The 15,326-nt window shown below is 42.5% G+C and overlaps 1 protein-coding gene across 3 annotated transcripts in view; it reads right to left on the minus strand.

Annotated features, from left to right (window-relative positions):
- The window catches only part of prrc2a (proline rich coiled-coil 2A), a 66,646-nt gene that overhangs the window by 13,588 nt on the left and 37,732 nt on the right, over window positions 1-15,326 (minus strand). For all 3 annotated transcript variants that reach the window (XM_002941303.3, XM_004916926.2, XM_012968963.2), the window contains exons 19-23: window positions 4,984-5,095; window positions 1,956-2,041; window positions 969-1,127; window positions 751-873; window positions 514-588 (exon numbers count right to left, since the gene is read on the minus strand). In XM_002941303.3, coding sequence (XP_002941349.3) covers window positions 514-588; window positions 751-873; window positions 969-1,127; window positions 1,956-2,041; window positions 4,984-5,095 — 555 coding nt within the window. The remainder of the gene's footprint in view (window positions 1-513; window positions 589-750; window positions 874-968; window positions 1,128-1,955; window positions 2,042-4,983; window positions 5,096-15,326) is intronic.

Genomic DNA, 15,326 nt, shown 5'->3' on the forward strand with positions numbered 1-15,326 from the left:
ATAAATTAAGTAAGATTAAATGAAAGGAGAGAAACAATGAGAATTTAGTGCAGGTAAACAGATTGTTAGCTGGATGAGTTGAAAACATGAATACTATATGAAAGAGAGGGAAGTATTCATGAACATAACTTGTGAAAAAGTGTCCCAGTGTCGTAAAGATATCAGATGGATATCAGAAGTAAAGAATATGCAAAAGTAAGTTATTAGCAAATTCCCTCTACCAGCACCTTATAAAAATGGCAAGCCTTCAATCAAGGTCAGTGTGCTTGGAATTTTCTTTTCTTATTAAAATAAATTTTATGTAGAAATCTTTCCAGTTGAATGAACATGAGAGGGTTGTATTTATATAAGATACTCAGTACAAAAGTAAAAGCAGATAAAAGATAATGACTTATCTTATTACTTTCACCACTTTTCACCTATCTTATTACTTACCACTTTCACAGAGCTGCTGTTCTGTTTTTCAGAATAAAAATATAATAAAATAAACTAAAGCCAAAATTAGGCTCTCACCTCATTTTGTTGCAGACTATTGGTAAACTGTGCATCTCTGGCATGCTTGTTAACTTCAGCTGCTTGGGAGTAGCGCTAAAGGAATATATAAAAATAATACAAGGGTGAACTATTGGCAGAATTCAGTAAAATGTACATAGCATGTGTGGTAAAGTATATAAGGACAGGACTAATTCAAACAACTGAACAGAAAACACAAAATAAAACTGTACTTGAACTCAGTAAGTCTTTACTTACTTTAGGGCTAGGGGGACAAGTAACAGGAGGAATGCAGGAGGGACTACATGGACCACATGAATTATCTGCAAGTGGTTTCTGCATTCTTTCAGTTCCAATGGGCCCAGGGCTAGGGACCACTACCTGCAAGTAAGCATGTACATAAGAACATGGAATACAAGACAGGAGACATGATGTCATGTAGTTGATAAGACAGAAAACTGTAAATTGTGCTTTACTGAATGTCCACGGTGATGTGGTTCAAGTGCTCTTCCTTGATCTGATCGTTTTGCATCTTCAGGTTTCAGACCCCCATCAGGGGAGCTGCGCTGACTGCTATTGCTTGAAGAAAGCTGTGAATCGCTACTAAGGTCGACCCCACTGTCTGATTGACTCATCTAAGAATTTAAAAAAGGAAGGTATGTTGCAATATCTTTGCTTGAGCCTTATAAAAAAAAATAATACTGAACTAGAGAAAGGGAGCCTTGGGAGGCAACTAGTGATGTTTTTTTTTTATACTGAAACGTTTTATTGAAGTTTTTAGAAATGACAAACATGGCGGACCTATGGTCCTAACTTGAGAACATGGAAACAAAGGAAATAAGTAGGAAGAGAAATGTGAGGTAACTTATAAAGCATATAGGCGGCGGCTGGGTTCTGAAGGGACATACAACGAAGCTGGGACAAGTTACAGGGTGCTGCCTAACATCACTTCTGATGTATAGTTAGGTAGGGCAGAGAAATTTTTTTTATTGGTTGGAGAGTTTATCATTTTTGCTTTAAAGGAGTGGTTCATCGTTAAGTTTACTTTTACTATGTTATAGACCTTCCACTTGCAAGCAACTTTTCAACTGGTCTTCACTAGTTAGTTTTTATAGTTTTTAATTATATGCCTTCTTCCTCTGACTCTTTCCAGTTTTCAAATGGGAGTCAGGTGTTACTTTTTTTTATAATCAGTCTCCTATTTATATTTCAGTCTCTCACATTCCCTGGTTGCTATGGTAATTTGAAGCCTAGCAAACAGATATCTTCTGATATTATAAACTGGAGAGCTGCTGAACAAAAAGTAAAATAATTAAACTACAGATAATAAAAAATGTAGACCAGTTGCTAATTGTCTCAGAATAGCACTCTCAGCCATGTAGTGCTTAATAAATATTACTGTAGTAGTGAAAAGGTCATTTTCTTTTGTTACCACTGTAATTAACCAGTAATAACTCTGTTACCTCTGTGTTTATAGGATCTTCATAAGAATTTATATTTTCCATCCATGGTTCCACAGCATACGAGGAGCACAACTTGTCTCTGTCACCTGCGAAAAAAAAAAGACAGAAGAAAAACAGGCATTAAGCAAAGCCTGAGAGGAAAATAAACAATTATAAGATTTTTTTTTTAAATATGCTTTGAATTTTTGTTTATCTATGTAGATGGTCTAACCTGTCAGGAAATGATGGCTTAATATTTCCTTTATAGTCAGCAAAGTTTAGCCGCTCTCATACTCCTAATGAAGTCAATTCACAGCAAAAAATGACTAGGACTTAAGAGCAAGTGGTTGGAGTCACATTTGCACATGTATCTTTTAAGAGCATTACTGTTATTACAGCATTCATGATGCACAATGCAAATGTGTGCTTGTGTCAAGGTTGCACATATCTGTTTTGTTATAACTAAATACAGTTCCAGAGAAATGCCTCAGAAAAAGGCAATATTTACTTGTTGATAGTGACATAACTAGGACATTAAAGAGATACTGACACCAGAAATTAAACCTTTTTTTACATCTATCATAACATTGTCTTTGCATGAGCTTTATAATTTTTCCATAAAAGTATTTCCTGATGCTTTTCCATTCCTTATCTGATCCCTCATGTTCTTCTATGAGGGGGCGGCCATATTTGTGCAGCAGTAGTCCGTTAGCATTAAAAGCTATAACTGACAGATTGAGCAGGGACAGTCAGGTTGGCAAAACAGTCAGGTTTAAGGCAACAATTACTTACAAAACTAGCTCTAACAGTGGAAAAAGATCAACATGACCTATAGGTAACTTTTTATGTAGATTCATAATTTGAAAAGTCGTTTTTTTCTTGTCAGTATCACTTTAAAGCAAAAGAGACAAAGGTGATTTATTGAACATATTTCTGATTTTTTTTTATATCAAGACTTGAAATAAATAAAATGTTTAGCAATACAAAATTAGTATAAAGGACAGATTAAGGCATGGTTTATTTTCATCTTTTTCACTTTTTGGCACAGCCACCCATTCAGTAATTCAAAAAAACTTGGTTACATGGCTCATTTATTAAACCAAAACAATAAATGCAGCATTGTCTATGTATTGTGTGTAAGTTCTGAATTACAAGTGATTTGTTTCTCATAGAATTTCTTTTAATAAAATAATTCAAATTAAAATAAGTTTCCTTTTACTCAGTAGAGGTATGGTATCTGCTATCCAGAATGCCCGGGACCTGGTATTTTTTGGATAAGGTATCTTTCCCTAATTTAGACCGGAATCCTTTAAAGGAAAAGTTCAGTTTAAAAATGAAACTGGGTAAAATGGATAGACTGCGCAAAATAAAAAATATTTGTAATATAGTAAGTTAGGCAAAAATGTAATCTATAAAGGCTGGAGTGAGCAGATGTCTAACATAACAGCCATAACACTACTTCCTGCTTTCAGCTCTGTAACCTCTTAGTTAGTCAGTGACTTTAGGAGGGCACACGGGACATAACTGTTCAGTTAGTTTGTGAGCACGCAGGTCAGATTTAAAAGGAAACTAACTGAACAGTTATGTCCCATATGGCCCCCCCTCTAGTCACAGATTGATTACTGACTGCTAACAACTTTTTTATTTTGTGCAATCTAATTTACCCAGTTTCATTTTTACACTGAACTATTCCCTTAAGTATATTAAAAAATAATTTAAACATTAAATAAACCCAATCTGATATTTTTCCACCAATTAGGATTAATTATATCTTAAATGGGATCAAGGAAAAGGTTCTGTTTTATTACTACAGAGAAAAAGGAAATATTGTAGATGATCTTCCCGTAATTCAGAGGTTTCTGAATAATGGGTTTCCGAATAACAGATCCCATAATTGTAATAATTAAATAGTACCTTTAGTTGATGGTAACTAAGCTGCATAAATCTATAGTGGTGGCAAAACAATCCTATTGGGTTTAATTAAAGGATAAGTAAACCTTTAAAATAAGTTGATGTAAAATTTATGCCATTCTAACAACTTTTGCAATTTACATTCATTATTTTTTTAATTCTAAGATACTAAGGGTTAAAAGTACTATTAATATGAATGCATTTTGTTACAACATTGCCACTTGCTGGTCACTTTCTGAACATCAAGTAGTAAAGAACATTACCAAGGAATTAGAGAAAGAAATAGGGATGAACTGAAGTTCTTCTGCTTAGAAAAAATATTTGAAACCTCTGATAACTTCTCATGTCTTTCCCAACCAGAAGAACAGTCAGAATAACTGAATACAATTGACTGAGAGTAGCAGCAAAAGCCACCATTTTTGGAGATTAATAGTGTGGTCACTAAGGGGCTGATTTACTAACCCACGAATCCGACCCGAATTGGAAAAGTTCCGACTTGAAAACGAACATTTTGCGACTTTTTCGTATGTTTTGCGATTTTTTCGGCGTCTTTACGAATTTTTCGTTACCAATACGATTTTTGCGTAAAAACGCGAGTTTTTCGTAGCCTTTACGAAAGTTGCGTAAAATCTTGCGATTTTTCCGTAGCGTTAAAACTTACGCGAAAAGTTGCGCCTTTTTCGTAGCGTTAAAACTTAAAAGGTGCGAAGTTTCGCGTAAGTTTTAACGCTACGAAAAAAGCACAACTTTTTGCGCAAGTTTTAACGCTACGAAAAATCGCAAGATTTTACGCAACTTTCGTAATGGCTACGAAAAACTCGCGTTTTTACGAAAAAATCGTATTGGTAACGAAAAATTCGTAAAGACGCCGAAAAAAATCGCAAAAAATACGAAAAAATCGCAAAATACCAATCTTTACGAAAAAAACGCAATCGGACTCATTTCGACCCGTTCGTGGGTTAGTAAATCAGCCCCTAAGTGTTGCAACTAAAAGAGTTACACACCCTAACACATGTTTTGTGCTGCTTCTACACTGAATTTCAGTTTGATAAAGGCACAGACATGCTTTGTGGTTTTCATATTTTTAGACTGGAAGTATTACAACTCCTTTTCATAATTCAGCAACTTGCAGACTTACTGCTTTGCTCTCTACTCCAGACACGTGGTGCCAGCGCTTTTGGCTGGCGATCTCGAACAACTTGCTCTGTCCAAGTGGTGGCATTCTTGCATACTCCATGTGGAATAATATCCTGCCAAACAATATAATACATTAGAATAAAAAACACATTAAGAAAAAAAAAAAACAAAGAATCTCATGAAATCAGATGTAGGTCTGGTATGTAATTTTAAATGACATGTAAACCCCGCACAAAAAAAATCAGTGAACAGCCTCTATTAAATCTGTAAACACCCGCCACTCCAGTTGTTCATAGTAATGCTGCACCATCCCCCCTTAAAGAAGCAGTTCAGTGTAAAATGAAACTGGGTAAAATAGACAGACTGTGCAAAATAAAAAATGTTTCTAATATGGTTAGGTAAAAATGGCACATGGGACATAACTGTTCAGTTAGTTTACTTTTAAATCTGATCTGCGTGATCATAAACTAACTGAACAGTTATGTCCCATGTGGCCCCCCTCAAGTCACTTACTAAAAAGGTTGTGTTTCGGGCCATAATGTTAGACATCTGCCCACTCCAGCCTCTATACATTACATTTTTTCCTAACTATATTGCAAATATTTTTTATTTTGCCCAGTCTGTCTACTTTACCCAGTTTCATTTTTCCACTGAACTGTTCCTTTAATCACCTGGGATTCCTTCTCTTTCTCTAACACACTAGGCCCCTCCCTTGTAAATTTACTTTGGCTGTTGGCTACTGGACATAATCACTTCAAAGGCAGTGAATTTTCTCTACTCAGATTAATAAACACACCCTCTCCAGTCTAGCCACCAATGATATTGCATTACTGATTCCCATAGAAACTCTACTCTAGCTGCCTGTTCCTATTTTTTCTCCTAACCATCTCTCTTGAGCTCAGTTTAACCATTACAGCGCTTAAAGGAAACTTATTGGATAAATGGGAAAAACCCTAACCCTGTAGGCAATTATGAATAATATACGGTGCTGGTTTAACTTTATGCTAAAAATTAATCCTATCTGTAAAAAATGGCCCCTTTATTGGAGCTCCCTATAGATCATATCACTTCTCTGTCACAGTGTGAAATGAGGGGTGGGCGTGTCCTAACGGTCCCTGCCAGAAGCAAAGTAGGAGGGGGAGAGCCAATCACAGCCCTTCAGTCACACAAGCACAGACAGGCTTCAGTTCCCTATCAGGTCAGCCTAGCTGCTGATTGGTTCCTATCCTACAGTGCAGTGTACGGAGGGCCATCGGCTTCCCAGCTCATCCAGAGAATTCAGCCAGCAGGAAGTGAAACGGATGGGCGGGACTAGTGGGGTTTGGGGCGAATTTCTCAATAAATCAGTCCAAAACACAACTTTTTTAGCACAATCCTTCTATATCTAGGAGTACAATTCCCTGGTACATTGTTAATTTTTATAGGATATGTCTCCTTTAAAGAACAAGTAAACCTTTTTTTTTCTATCAGTAAAATTACTCTAAACAGCATCCAGAATTACCTACCTTTGTCCCAGCATTCTATCTGACCCGGTTCCTCAGTTAGAGGTTAATCCTTTCCTTTGCTTCCTTGTGCAGCATGAAGCCCCGCCCCCACTTCCTGTTAAGTTCCCTCGTCAAAAAAAAAAAACCCTGCTAATGCACAGACTGGCTCCTGCTGCCTCCAGGCATGTGCAGAAGGCTCTCCACTCTGACAACAGGTTGTCGAATTGAAGAGAGAACTGAACATGAAGTGGGGGAAGGGCTTCACTCTGCACAAGGAAGCAAAGGAAAGGATTAATATCTAACTGAGGAACCAGGTCAGACAGAATGCTGGGACAAAGGTAGGTAATTCTGGAGGCTGTTTAGAGTAATTTTACAGGTAGAAAAAAAAGGTTTACTTATTCTTTAAAGAAAAACAATGTAGGTCTCTAAAAAATATATTGCATAAAGAAGCTCATATATAAAACCTTGCTTCATCTAAATAAACCATTTTCATACAAATATATGTTTTTAGTACCTGTAGTATGTGCTATTGGGTACTCCTAAATAGAAAATTGCCATTTTAATAATTAAGGGCCGCTTCCTGGTATCATAGGATTCAATGTACACAAACAAGCCAAGGCACACATACATGCTAGGCCCCATCAGCCAATGAATGGACTGTCTTTTGCTTCCGCACTTCTTCCTGTTACAGTTAAAGCTGCATTATCTCTAGTCATGTGTTCTCAGAGAGAGCACACAGCCCATCACTAAGGGCTCTGGCACACGGGGAGATTAGCCCGCGGCAAAACTCCCTGTTCGCGGGCGACTAATCTCCCCGAGTTGCCTTCCCCTGCCATCCCACCGGCGACAATGTAAGTCGTCTGTGGGATGGCAGACGCGGCGGGGCGATTTGCGCGAAATCGCGCCGCCGCGTCTGCCATCCCGCCGGCGACTTACATGTTCGCCGGTGGGATGGCAGGGGAAGGCAACTCGGGGAGATTAGTCGCCCTGCGAACAGGGAGTTTTGCCACGGGCGACTAATCTCCCCGTGTGCCAGAGCCCTAAATGATAGATCAAGGGAAAGGATGTAAAAGGGCAATATTTAACGATATATATTTCTAGTTTAGCGAGATTCTTTAACAGGTCACTTAACATAATATAAACTATCTGTTGGTTACATATTAATTTTGGGGGTATTGTTTTCCTTTAAAGGGGTTGTAAACCCAGCCATGATGCTGTCCAACTGTGCCCCCTAGTTATGCTATAGAAGTTGCAAAAAAACAATTATAGATGCAAGAAAATTGACCAATGAGAATTCTACTGATAAAAAAAAAACAAAACTTAATTATACATGCAAAAGAATTGACCAGTGAGAATGCTGATTCTCAGCACTATGGCAGGCATTCTGCTGTTATCTTACATACAGAGATAATTATGTAATCTTTTCCCCTTCATTATATTATACTGGGCCCAGACATGGGGATAAAGGAAAGATTTGTTCAGTGCTGTGAAACTGTGCTTTTAAATCCAACTGCAGGAACAAAGTACAGGGAGCCAGATTACACAGATCAGCTGGGGTTCTTTTAAGGTTTTTTCACATTTTAAAGCAGTCACTGGCTGTGGATATTTGGGGAAAAGTTTAAGAGAATTTTTATTGTGCAATATAGTTTTAAGAATACAACCGTGATGTTTCTGGACTACAGCTCCCAGAATGCCTCTAACTTCATTATATGTTACATTATTCTGGGAATTGTAGTCCTGTAACAACTGAGTAAAGTTTGGTTCACTAAATGACCTTTACACTTAATAAGGGTCTTTGCAAAAGTTCTGTTTGCAGATGTAAACTTTACTGATGATGTGCCTGCCAGGTGAAATCTGCTATCTGTTTTTGGAAAATGTGACAGTGCTGGTGAACAGAGGGCATATACGCAGAGCAAATTATGCTGTTTAGGTGGGGGACATATGCCCAACTAATATACATGGTAAGAATATTTAGGGTTTGTATGTCCTTTAAAAGTGATGTCATAAAAGGGAGTTTTAGACTTATAGAAAATCATTTTCTTGTAGGCCTAAATGGTCAGTGCAGAAATTAGGGATTTCTCTCCCTTTACTTCCAGAGACAGGAAAAAGGATCTTGCTTTTTTTCCTCCTGGTATAGAGGCTGGCTCCATCTCTAATACCATATTCATTTTTAAGCTCCAACAGATGAAGATAAAAAAAAGTATAAAAGACCCAGAGATAAAGGCAAGAATTGTCTACTCCTTTTAACCTAAACTGAATTAGCCCGGAAAGGACATTCTGCACAGTCTTCAGATAAAGAATTGTCTGGTAATTTCAAAAGGCCCTTTTACTCTAAATGGCACCAAATGGCACCAGGATGTGCAAAGCTATTGCTCAGGGTGGGAGCGAACAGGTTCTGACTAGGGGGTACAGGGCCCACTGGGGCTCCCGTCCCAGGCCCCCCCTTCAAAGGGTCCCAGTCCTGGTGCCCACACATACCCCCCCCCCCTTATCCCGGGGACCACGTCACGCCGGCATTAGCCTTACCTTAGTGGGGGGCAACTTTACCCTGGGAGTGAATACCAAAAGAAAGAGGTTGATTTCCATAGTAGACAGTAACTACAATGCAAGAGCCCCGAGGCAACACAATTTACCCAGAAACTGCAGGCGCAGTAAAAAATGTGATAAAACAGCCAATGATCAAATGCCAGCCTTGCAGATTTACTTCAGTGTAGCAAATTTCTGCAGGGCCCAAGAAGCATCATCCCACATTTCATCATCCAGGTATGGTATATCACTCTGCCATTTACCTTTAGCCTTAGCTATGGGGTATGGGGTAGATTGCCATAGTAGAGCATAAAACCACGACAGAGTCTTTCTCAAGTCCGGTCTATGTAGATATTTTTCAAGAGGTATTTGTCACCTGCAACAGTCTAATTGGAAACTGGGCATAGAATGCATGCCTAAGTTGTAGATGGCGAAAGTACCTGGCAGGAGGGAGCTCAAACTCCTATTTGAGGGTCCCAAATTGTTTCTGGGTCTATAGGTCTTTACTGTCTTTCATCTTAAAGTGGACCTGTCACCCAGACATGAAAAGCTGTATAATAATAGTCTTTTTCAAATGAAACATGAAACCAAAATTCATTTTTATATTAACACATTCAAACCCATTATAAATGCGTTTAAAAATCCCAGCTGTCAATCATATACTACCTGTCCCGCCTCTATGCCTTAAGCTGGGCAGACAATTACTTAAACTTTCCATTCAGAACTCAGACCTATTTAAACTTCAATGTCTGCCCCACTAGCTACACAACAGCTAATTTACAGTTATATAAACTACATTTGAGCCTCTAAAGCAAATACACAGCTATCAAAATATCTGTACAATATATTAGAATACATACAGTGTTCTTTTTGGTGTTACTAGTCCAGCAAAGTGTGTTTATACATAGTTAAGATGGGTTGAAAAAAAGACCAAAGTCCATTTAGATCATTTGTCTTTTCTGACTTCTTAGTAGACTGCACCTTTTGTATAAGCTCATGGGGGAGACTGAATTTTGCTGAAAAGGAAGTAACTAGCAAACAGAGATCACAGTAAAATAAAATAAAAAAAGCAGTATCTGCTAAGCTGGCCAAACAATGTCCCCACACAGTAGCCTAGAATACAACCTCACAGGCCGCCTAGCCAAGGCAGCAGGTTGACTTAATAGTCTTTTAAAGGGTTGTTGTTGCTCCTCCCAGCAAAGACTTCTGCGTCATGTAATTAGAACCTAAGATGTGCTGTGTTAACATTGCAGAGCTGACATTCAGGTCCCTTTCAGCCTTTCTCCCCTGACGTCACTCCCACTTTTCAGAATTGGCATGTAAAGGTATCAAAAGGAGATTTTGTGATACTCACCGTTAAATCCTTTTCTCTCAGGAAGTCTGTGGGACACAGGGACCATGGGGTATAGTAGGTACCAGCAGGAGGCAGGACACTAGAATAGGAAGAAGAGGCCTAACCCCTCCTCCCTGCTGCTATACCCCCTTGCACTTCCTGCCTTCACCAGTTTTGTCAACAAGAACCAACAAGGTAACGATTAACTAGTAACTATATACATGTAGGCAGAGAGAAGTTCAGATGTTTTCCGCTTCCAGAGGGGGAAGCCCTGTGTCCCACAGACTTCCTGAGAGAAAAGGATTTAACGGTGAGTATCACAAAATCTCCTTTTCTCTAGCAGTCGTCTGTGGGACACAGGGACCATGGGGACATACCAAAGCTGTCCCAGTAATTCAGGGTGGGAGAAGCGGTCTGATATGCTAAGTATTAATTGACTGCCGCTCGTAGAACTTTTCTACCAAAGTGCGCGTCTGATGCTGCGAATACCTCAAATTGGTAGAATTTTGTGAATGAATGGATGGAGGACCAAGTAGCGGCCCTGCAAACCTGTTCAGCTGAGGCTCTGTTCCTGAAGGCCCAGGAGGTGCCTATGCCCCTGGTGGAATGCGCCGTGATTTGTGTGGGGGGGGATCTCCCACGGGCGATGTAGGCTCTTCATATGGTTTCCCGTATCCAGCGAGATATGGTGGTCTTAGATGCCTGGTGACCTTTTCGTCGAATGAAGGATAAATAGAGAGGTCGTTGCTCGTATGTCCTGGGTACGGTGCAAGTAGAATTTGAGGGCCCTCACCGGGTCCAGGGAGTATAAGGCCACCTCTTTGGGAGAGGCTGGATGAGGACAGAACGAGGGAATGGTGATGTCCTGATTTATGTGGAAGGTCGAAACAACCTTGGGAACAAAGGATGGGCGGGTTCGTAGAACTGCTTGATCCGCGTGGAATATGAGAAATGGATGCTGATTCCAACTGTTGTTGGAAAAGGACAGAGAGAGAGCAGAGATTTGAGATTTTAAGGAACTCAGTGAGAGGCCCTTGTCCAGGCCAGACTGCAGAAAGGATAGTAGTCGGGGGACTGATAGGTCCTGGAAGGAATTTCCTGTCTGATTGCACCAGTCACTGTACGTTTTCCATACACGATGGTAGGTCTTGGATGAAACGGGCTTTCTGGCCACCATCAGGGTGCGTATGACATCTTGGGAAAACCCTTTTCGGGCAAGGACTAACGACTCAATCGCCACGCTGTCAAATTCAGGAAGGTTGGATCAGGTTGTAGGATTGGCCCTTTGGTGAGAAGATCGGGAGTGAGAAGTAGAGGCCACGGATCTGCTCTGCTGAGGGCCACCAGCTCGGTGAACCAGGCTCTTCGGGGCCAAGGTGGAGCTATCAGTATGACTGTGCATCTTTCGGATCTGATCTTTCGGAGGACTCTTGGAAGCAGAGGGAGAGGTGGGAAGACGTAGGCCAGGTCGAAATCCCACGTGGCCGTCAGGGCATCCGCTGCTAATGCTAGAGGGTCTCGACATCTGGACATGAATTGTGTCACCTTCCGGTTCTGACGAGAGGCCATGAGGTCTACTTCGGGGAGACCCCATCGGTCCACGATGTCTAGGAAGATCTTGGGATTCAGGGCCCATTCCCCTGGATCGATTCTTTGACGGCTGAGATAGTCTGCCTGCCAGTTCTCGAGTCCCGGAATGTAGATTGCCGTTAGCCGGACGTCCCTTGCTTCTGCCCATGTTAGGATGCGACTGACCTCTTTGAGGGCTTGTCGACTTCTTGTGCCCCCCTGGTGGTTCAGGTATGCAACCGTGGTTGCGTTGTCCGATTGGATCTTGATGTCGCGCCCTTTGAGTCGGTTCTGCCAATGGTATAGGGCTAGGCGTACCGCTCTGATTTCCAAAATATTGATTGGAAGTTGAGCTTCTGCTGCTGTCCAGGTTCCTTGCGCTGAGAGCTGTCCCAGTACTGCGCCCCAGCCCTGGAGGCTGGCGTCCGTGGTTAGAATAATCCACTGTGGTTCCTGTAGGGAGCGTCCCTTCTCCAGGTGAGTCGGGTTGAGCCACCAAGACAGGGCCACTCTTGTTCTGGGTAACAGTTTGATTGGCTGGGAGAGGGAGCTGCGGTTCCATTGATCCAGAATGTTCCACTGTAGAGTCCTTAGGTGGAACTGGGCGAAGGGAACTGCTTCTATAGAGGATACCAGAGACCCCAGCACTTGCATGGCAAACTGAATGGAGGGCTGAGGGGTATGGATGAGCTGGCGAACTAGGCTCTGGATTCTGCCAATCTTTTCCGGCGGGAGGTAGACCCTCTGCCGTGCCGTGTCGAAGAGCATGCCTAGGAAGGGCATGCGTTGAGCTGGCGTTAGCCGGGATTTTGTTATATTGATCTTCCATCCCAGGGTGGTCAGGGTGTCCATGACCAGGGAGAACTGTGATGTGGCTGCTGGACGAGAGGGAGCTTTGAGTAGTAAATCGTCCAGGTAGGGAGTGATGGAGACTCCCCTGGATCTCAGCGAGGCTGCCGACATGATTTTGGTGAAAATCCGGGGGGCCGAGGTGAGGCCGAAGGGAAGGGCGGTGAACTGGAAGTGTTTGTTTTTGACCACAAAGCGCAAAAACTTCCAATGGGGAGGGAAAATGGGCACATGTAGGTAAGCATCTTTGATGTCCAGGGCCACCAGGAATTCGTTGGGGTTCATGGCTGCGATCACTGACCGTAAGGATTCCATCTTGAATCGTGAGGCACGAATGAAGGCGTTTAGATGCTTTAAGTCCAGGACGGGTCGAAAGGATCCGTCCTTTTTTGGGACAATGAACAGGTTGGAATAGAAGCCTCGAAACTTGTCGCCGGGTGGGACCGGAACAATAACTTTTTCCTCCAACAGGTCCTGGATGATAGAAAGGAAGGCGTATTGCTTGTGTGGATCTGGAGAAAGTCGAGACATGAAGAAACGATTCGGTGGTCTGCACACGAATTCGAGACGATAACCTGAGGTGATTATGTCGTGTACCCACGTGTCTGTGGTGAGGCGAAGCCACTCGTCCCGGAAAAGGCGAAGCCTGCCTCCGACCGGTGTGTGATCTTCTGGTGGAACATAGTCATGCTGTGGAGGACTTATCGGAGGGTTTGGCTTGAGGCTTCTTGTTTTGCCATGAGTACTTGGGACGGCCTTGGAATCTAGGCTTGCTCGAATTCTGGGATTGGTAATCCCTAGAGGGTGGTGCCTTGGATGGCCTTGTACGAAAAAAGCGTCCTCGACGAAAGGAGGTACGGTTCCTTGGTTGTGGAAGTAGGGTGCTCTTTCCCCCAGTAGCCTGATAATTTTGTCCAGATCTGGGCCAAACAGGAGTTTACCCTTGAATGGAATGGTGGTAAGCGATTTCTTGGACGAGAGGTCGGCCGACCACAGTTTGAGCCACAGGGAACGGCATGCCGCCACCGATAGTGCCGATGTTCGACTGATGGCTTGGACCGCATCAAGGGATGCTTCGCAGAGGTATTCGTTGGCATCCTTGATTTGGGATGCCAGGGTTGCCAGTTCTTGTCTAGGGGCGCCGGAGTTTATGCCGTCGATTAACGAGGTAGACCAGGATTGGATGGCCCTTGCTACCCACGCCGAGGCTAAGACGGGTCTCAGGCTTTCCCCGGACGCTGTGTATGCGGCTCTAAGGAACCCTTCCGTCTTTTTGTCCATGGAGTCTTTGAAGGAGGAGGAGTCGGGGACCGGAAGGGCAGTGTTCTTGGAGAGGCGTGAGACAGGTGAATCCACAGAAGGTGGAGTGGACCACTTGTGAAGAGATTCCTGAGGAAACGGATATGAGCGCTGAAACCGCCTATTGGCTTGGAAACGCTTCTCTGGGTGATCCCACTCTGACTGGATGATACTATCCAACTGTTCGTGAGTGGGAAACGTGGATAGGAGCTTCTTCTGGCGCTTGAATAGGGATTGCGCCGAACTCTGAGCCTCTGGCGCCTTGAGATCAAGGCAGGATATGACTGCCGCAATGAGGGAGTCTACCGCTTCCGATGGGGTTTTAGACGTTTCCTCAGTTTCGGCAAGGTCATCTTCGTCTGAAATTTCCCCTTCGCTTAGGGATTGTTCATCCCAATTGGCCGAGGGCTGAGGTGAATCAGAATCGCTGTATTCATCAGTGTGCGGCGGCACGTGACGTTTAAGGGATTTGGTTCGGGGATCTGGGTCCTCCCGATCCAACTTGTCCAACAGTTTGTCCATGCATGCTGCCAATTTGGGAATGCCTGTAGAAAGAGAGACAGCCCATGGTGGAGGTTCCTGATTGGAGACCGTTGCCTGTGGCTGTATCGCGTGTGTTTCCGCGGAAGGAGGCCCGTCCCTTGGTTCCTCGGTCTGGACCGGAGGCGTAGGTTCCTGGGCCTGGGAAGTAGTCTCAGCTGGAATCTTGGAACAGGAGGAGCATAGGGGGTCCTTTCTGCCTGACGGGAGGCGTTTGCAGCACCTGGCACAAGCAAGATATTTTACTTTGGATGCGCTAGAGGCCCCCCTGGAAAAGGGACCGTCTGAATTGCCCTCTGCCATGATTAGGAGCAATAGAACGGAGAAAACAAGGCAGGAAAAAACAAACAAGCAGAAAAGCAGTGCCAATACAGTGCCAATACAATATCAGTATAGTGGCAGTATGGTGCAGAGTGTAAGTAGGCCAAAACACGGAGTTAGTACAGTGTCAGTACAGAAACAACCGTATCAGTGTAGTGCCAGAGCAGTGCTAGTACATGTCAGTTTAGTACAGAGCAGGTATGTTGCCAGTGAAGAAGCTACTACAGTAATGTATCAATGAAAAAAAAAATAAAACTTTTTTTTTTTTATATATATATATATATATATATATATATATATATATATATATATATATATATATATATATATATATAATGCCTTTAGCAGAAAAACAAGGAGGGGGGAATCCCCCTTGTGGCCTGCGTGCCTGTCCACCCCACCCGGTAAGCCTAGTCTCCCATA

The sequence above is a fragment of the Xenopus tropicalis genome, chromosome 8 (genome assembly GCF_000004195.4).
Source record: "Xenopus tropicalis strain Nigerian chromosome 8, UCB_Xtro_10.0, whole genome shotgun sequence".
Classification (NCBI taxonomy): domain Eukaryota; kingdom Metazoa; phylum Chordata; class Amphibia; order Anura; family Pipidae; genus Xenopus; species Xenopus tropicalis.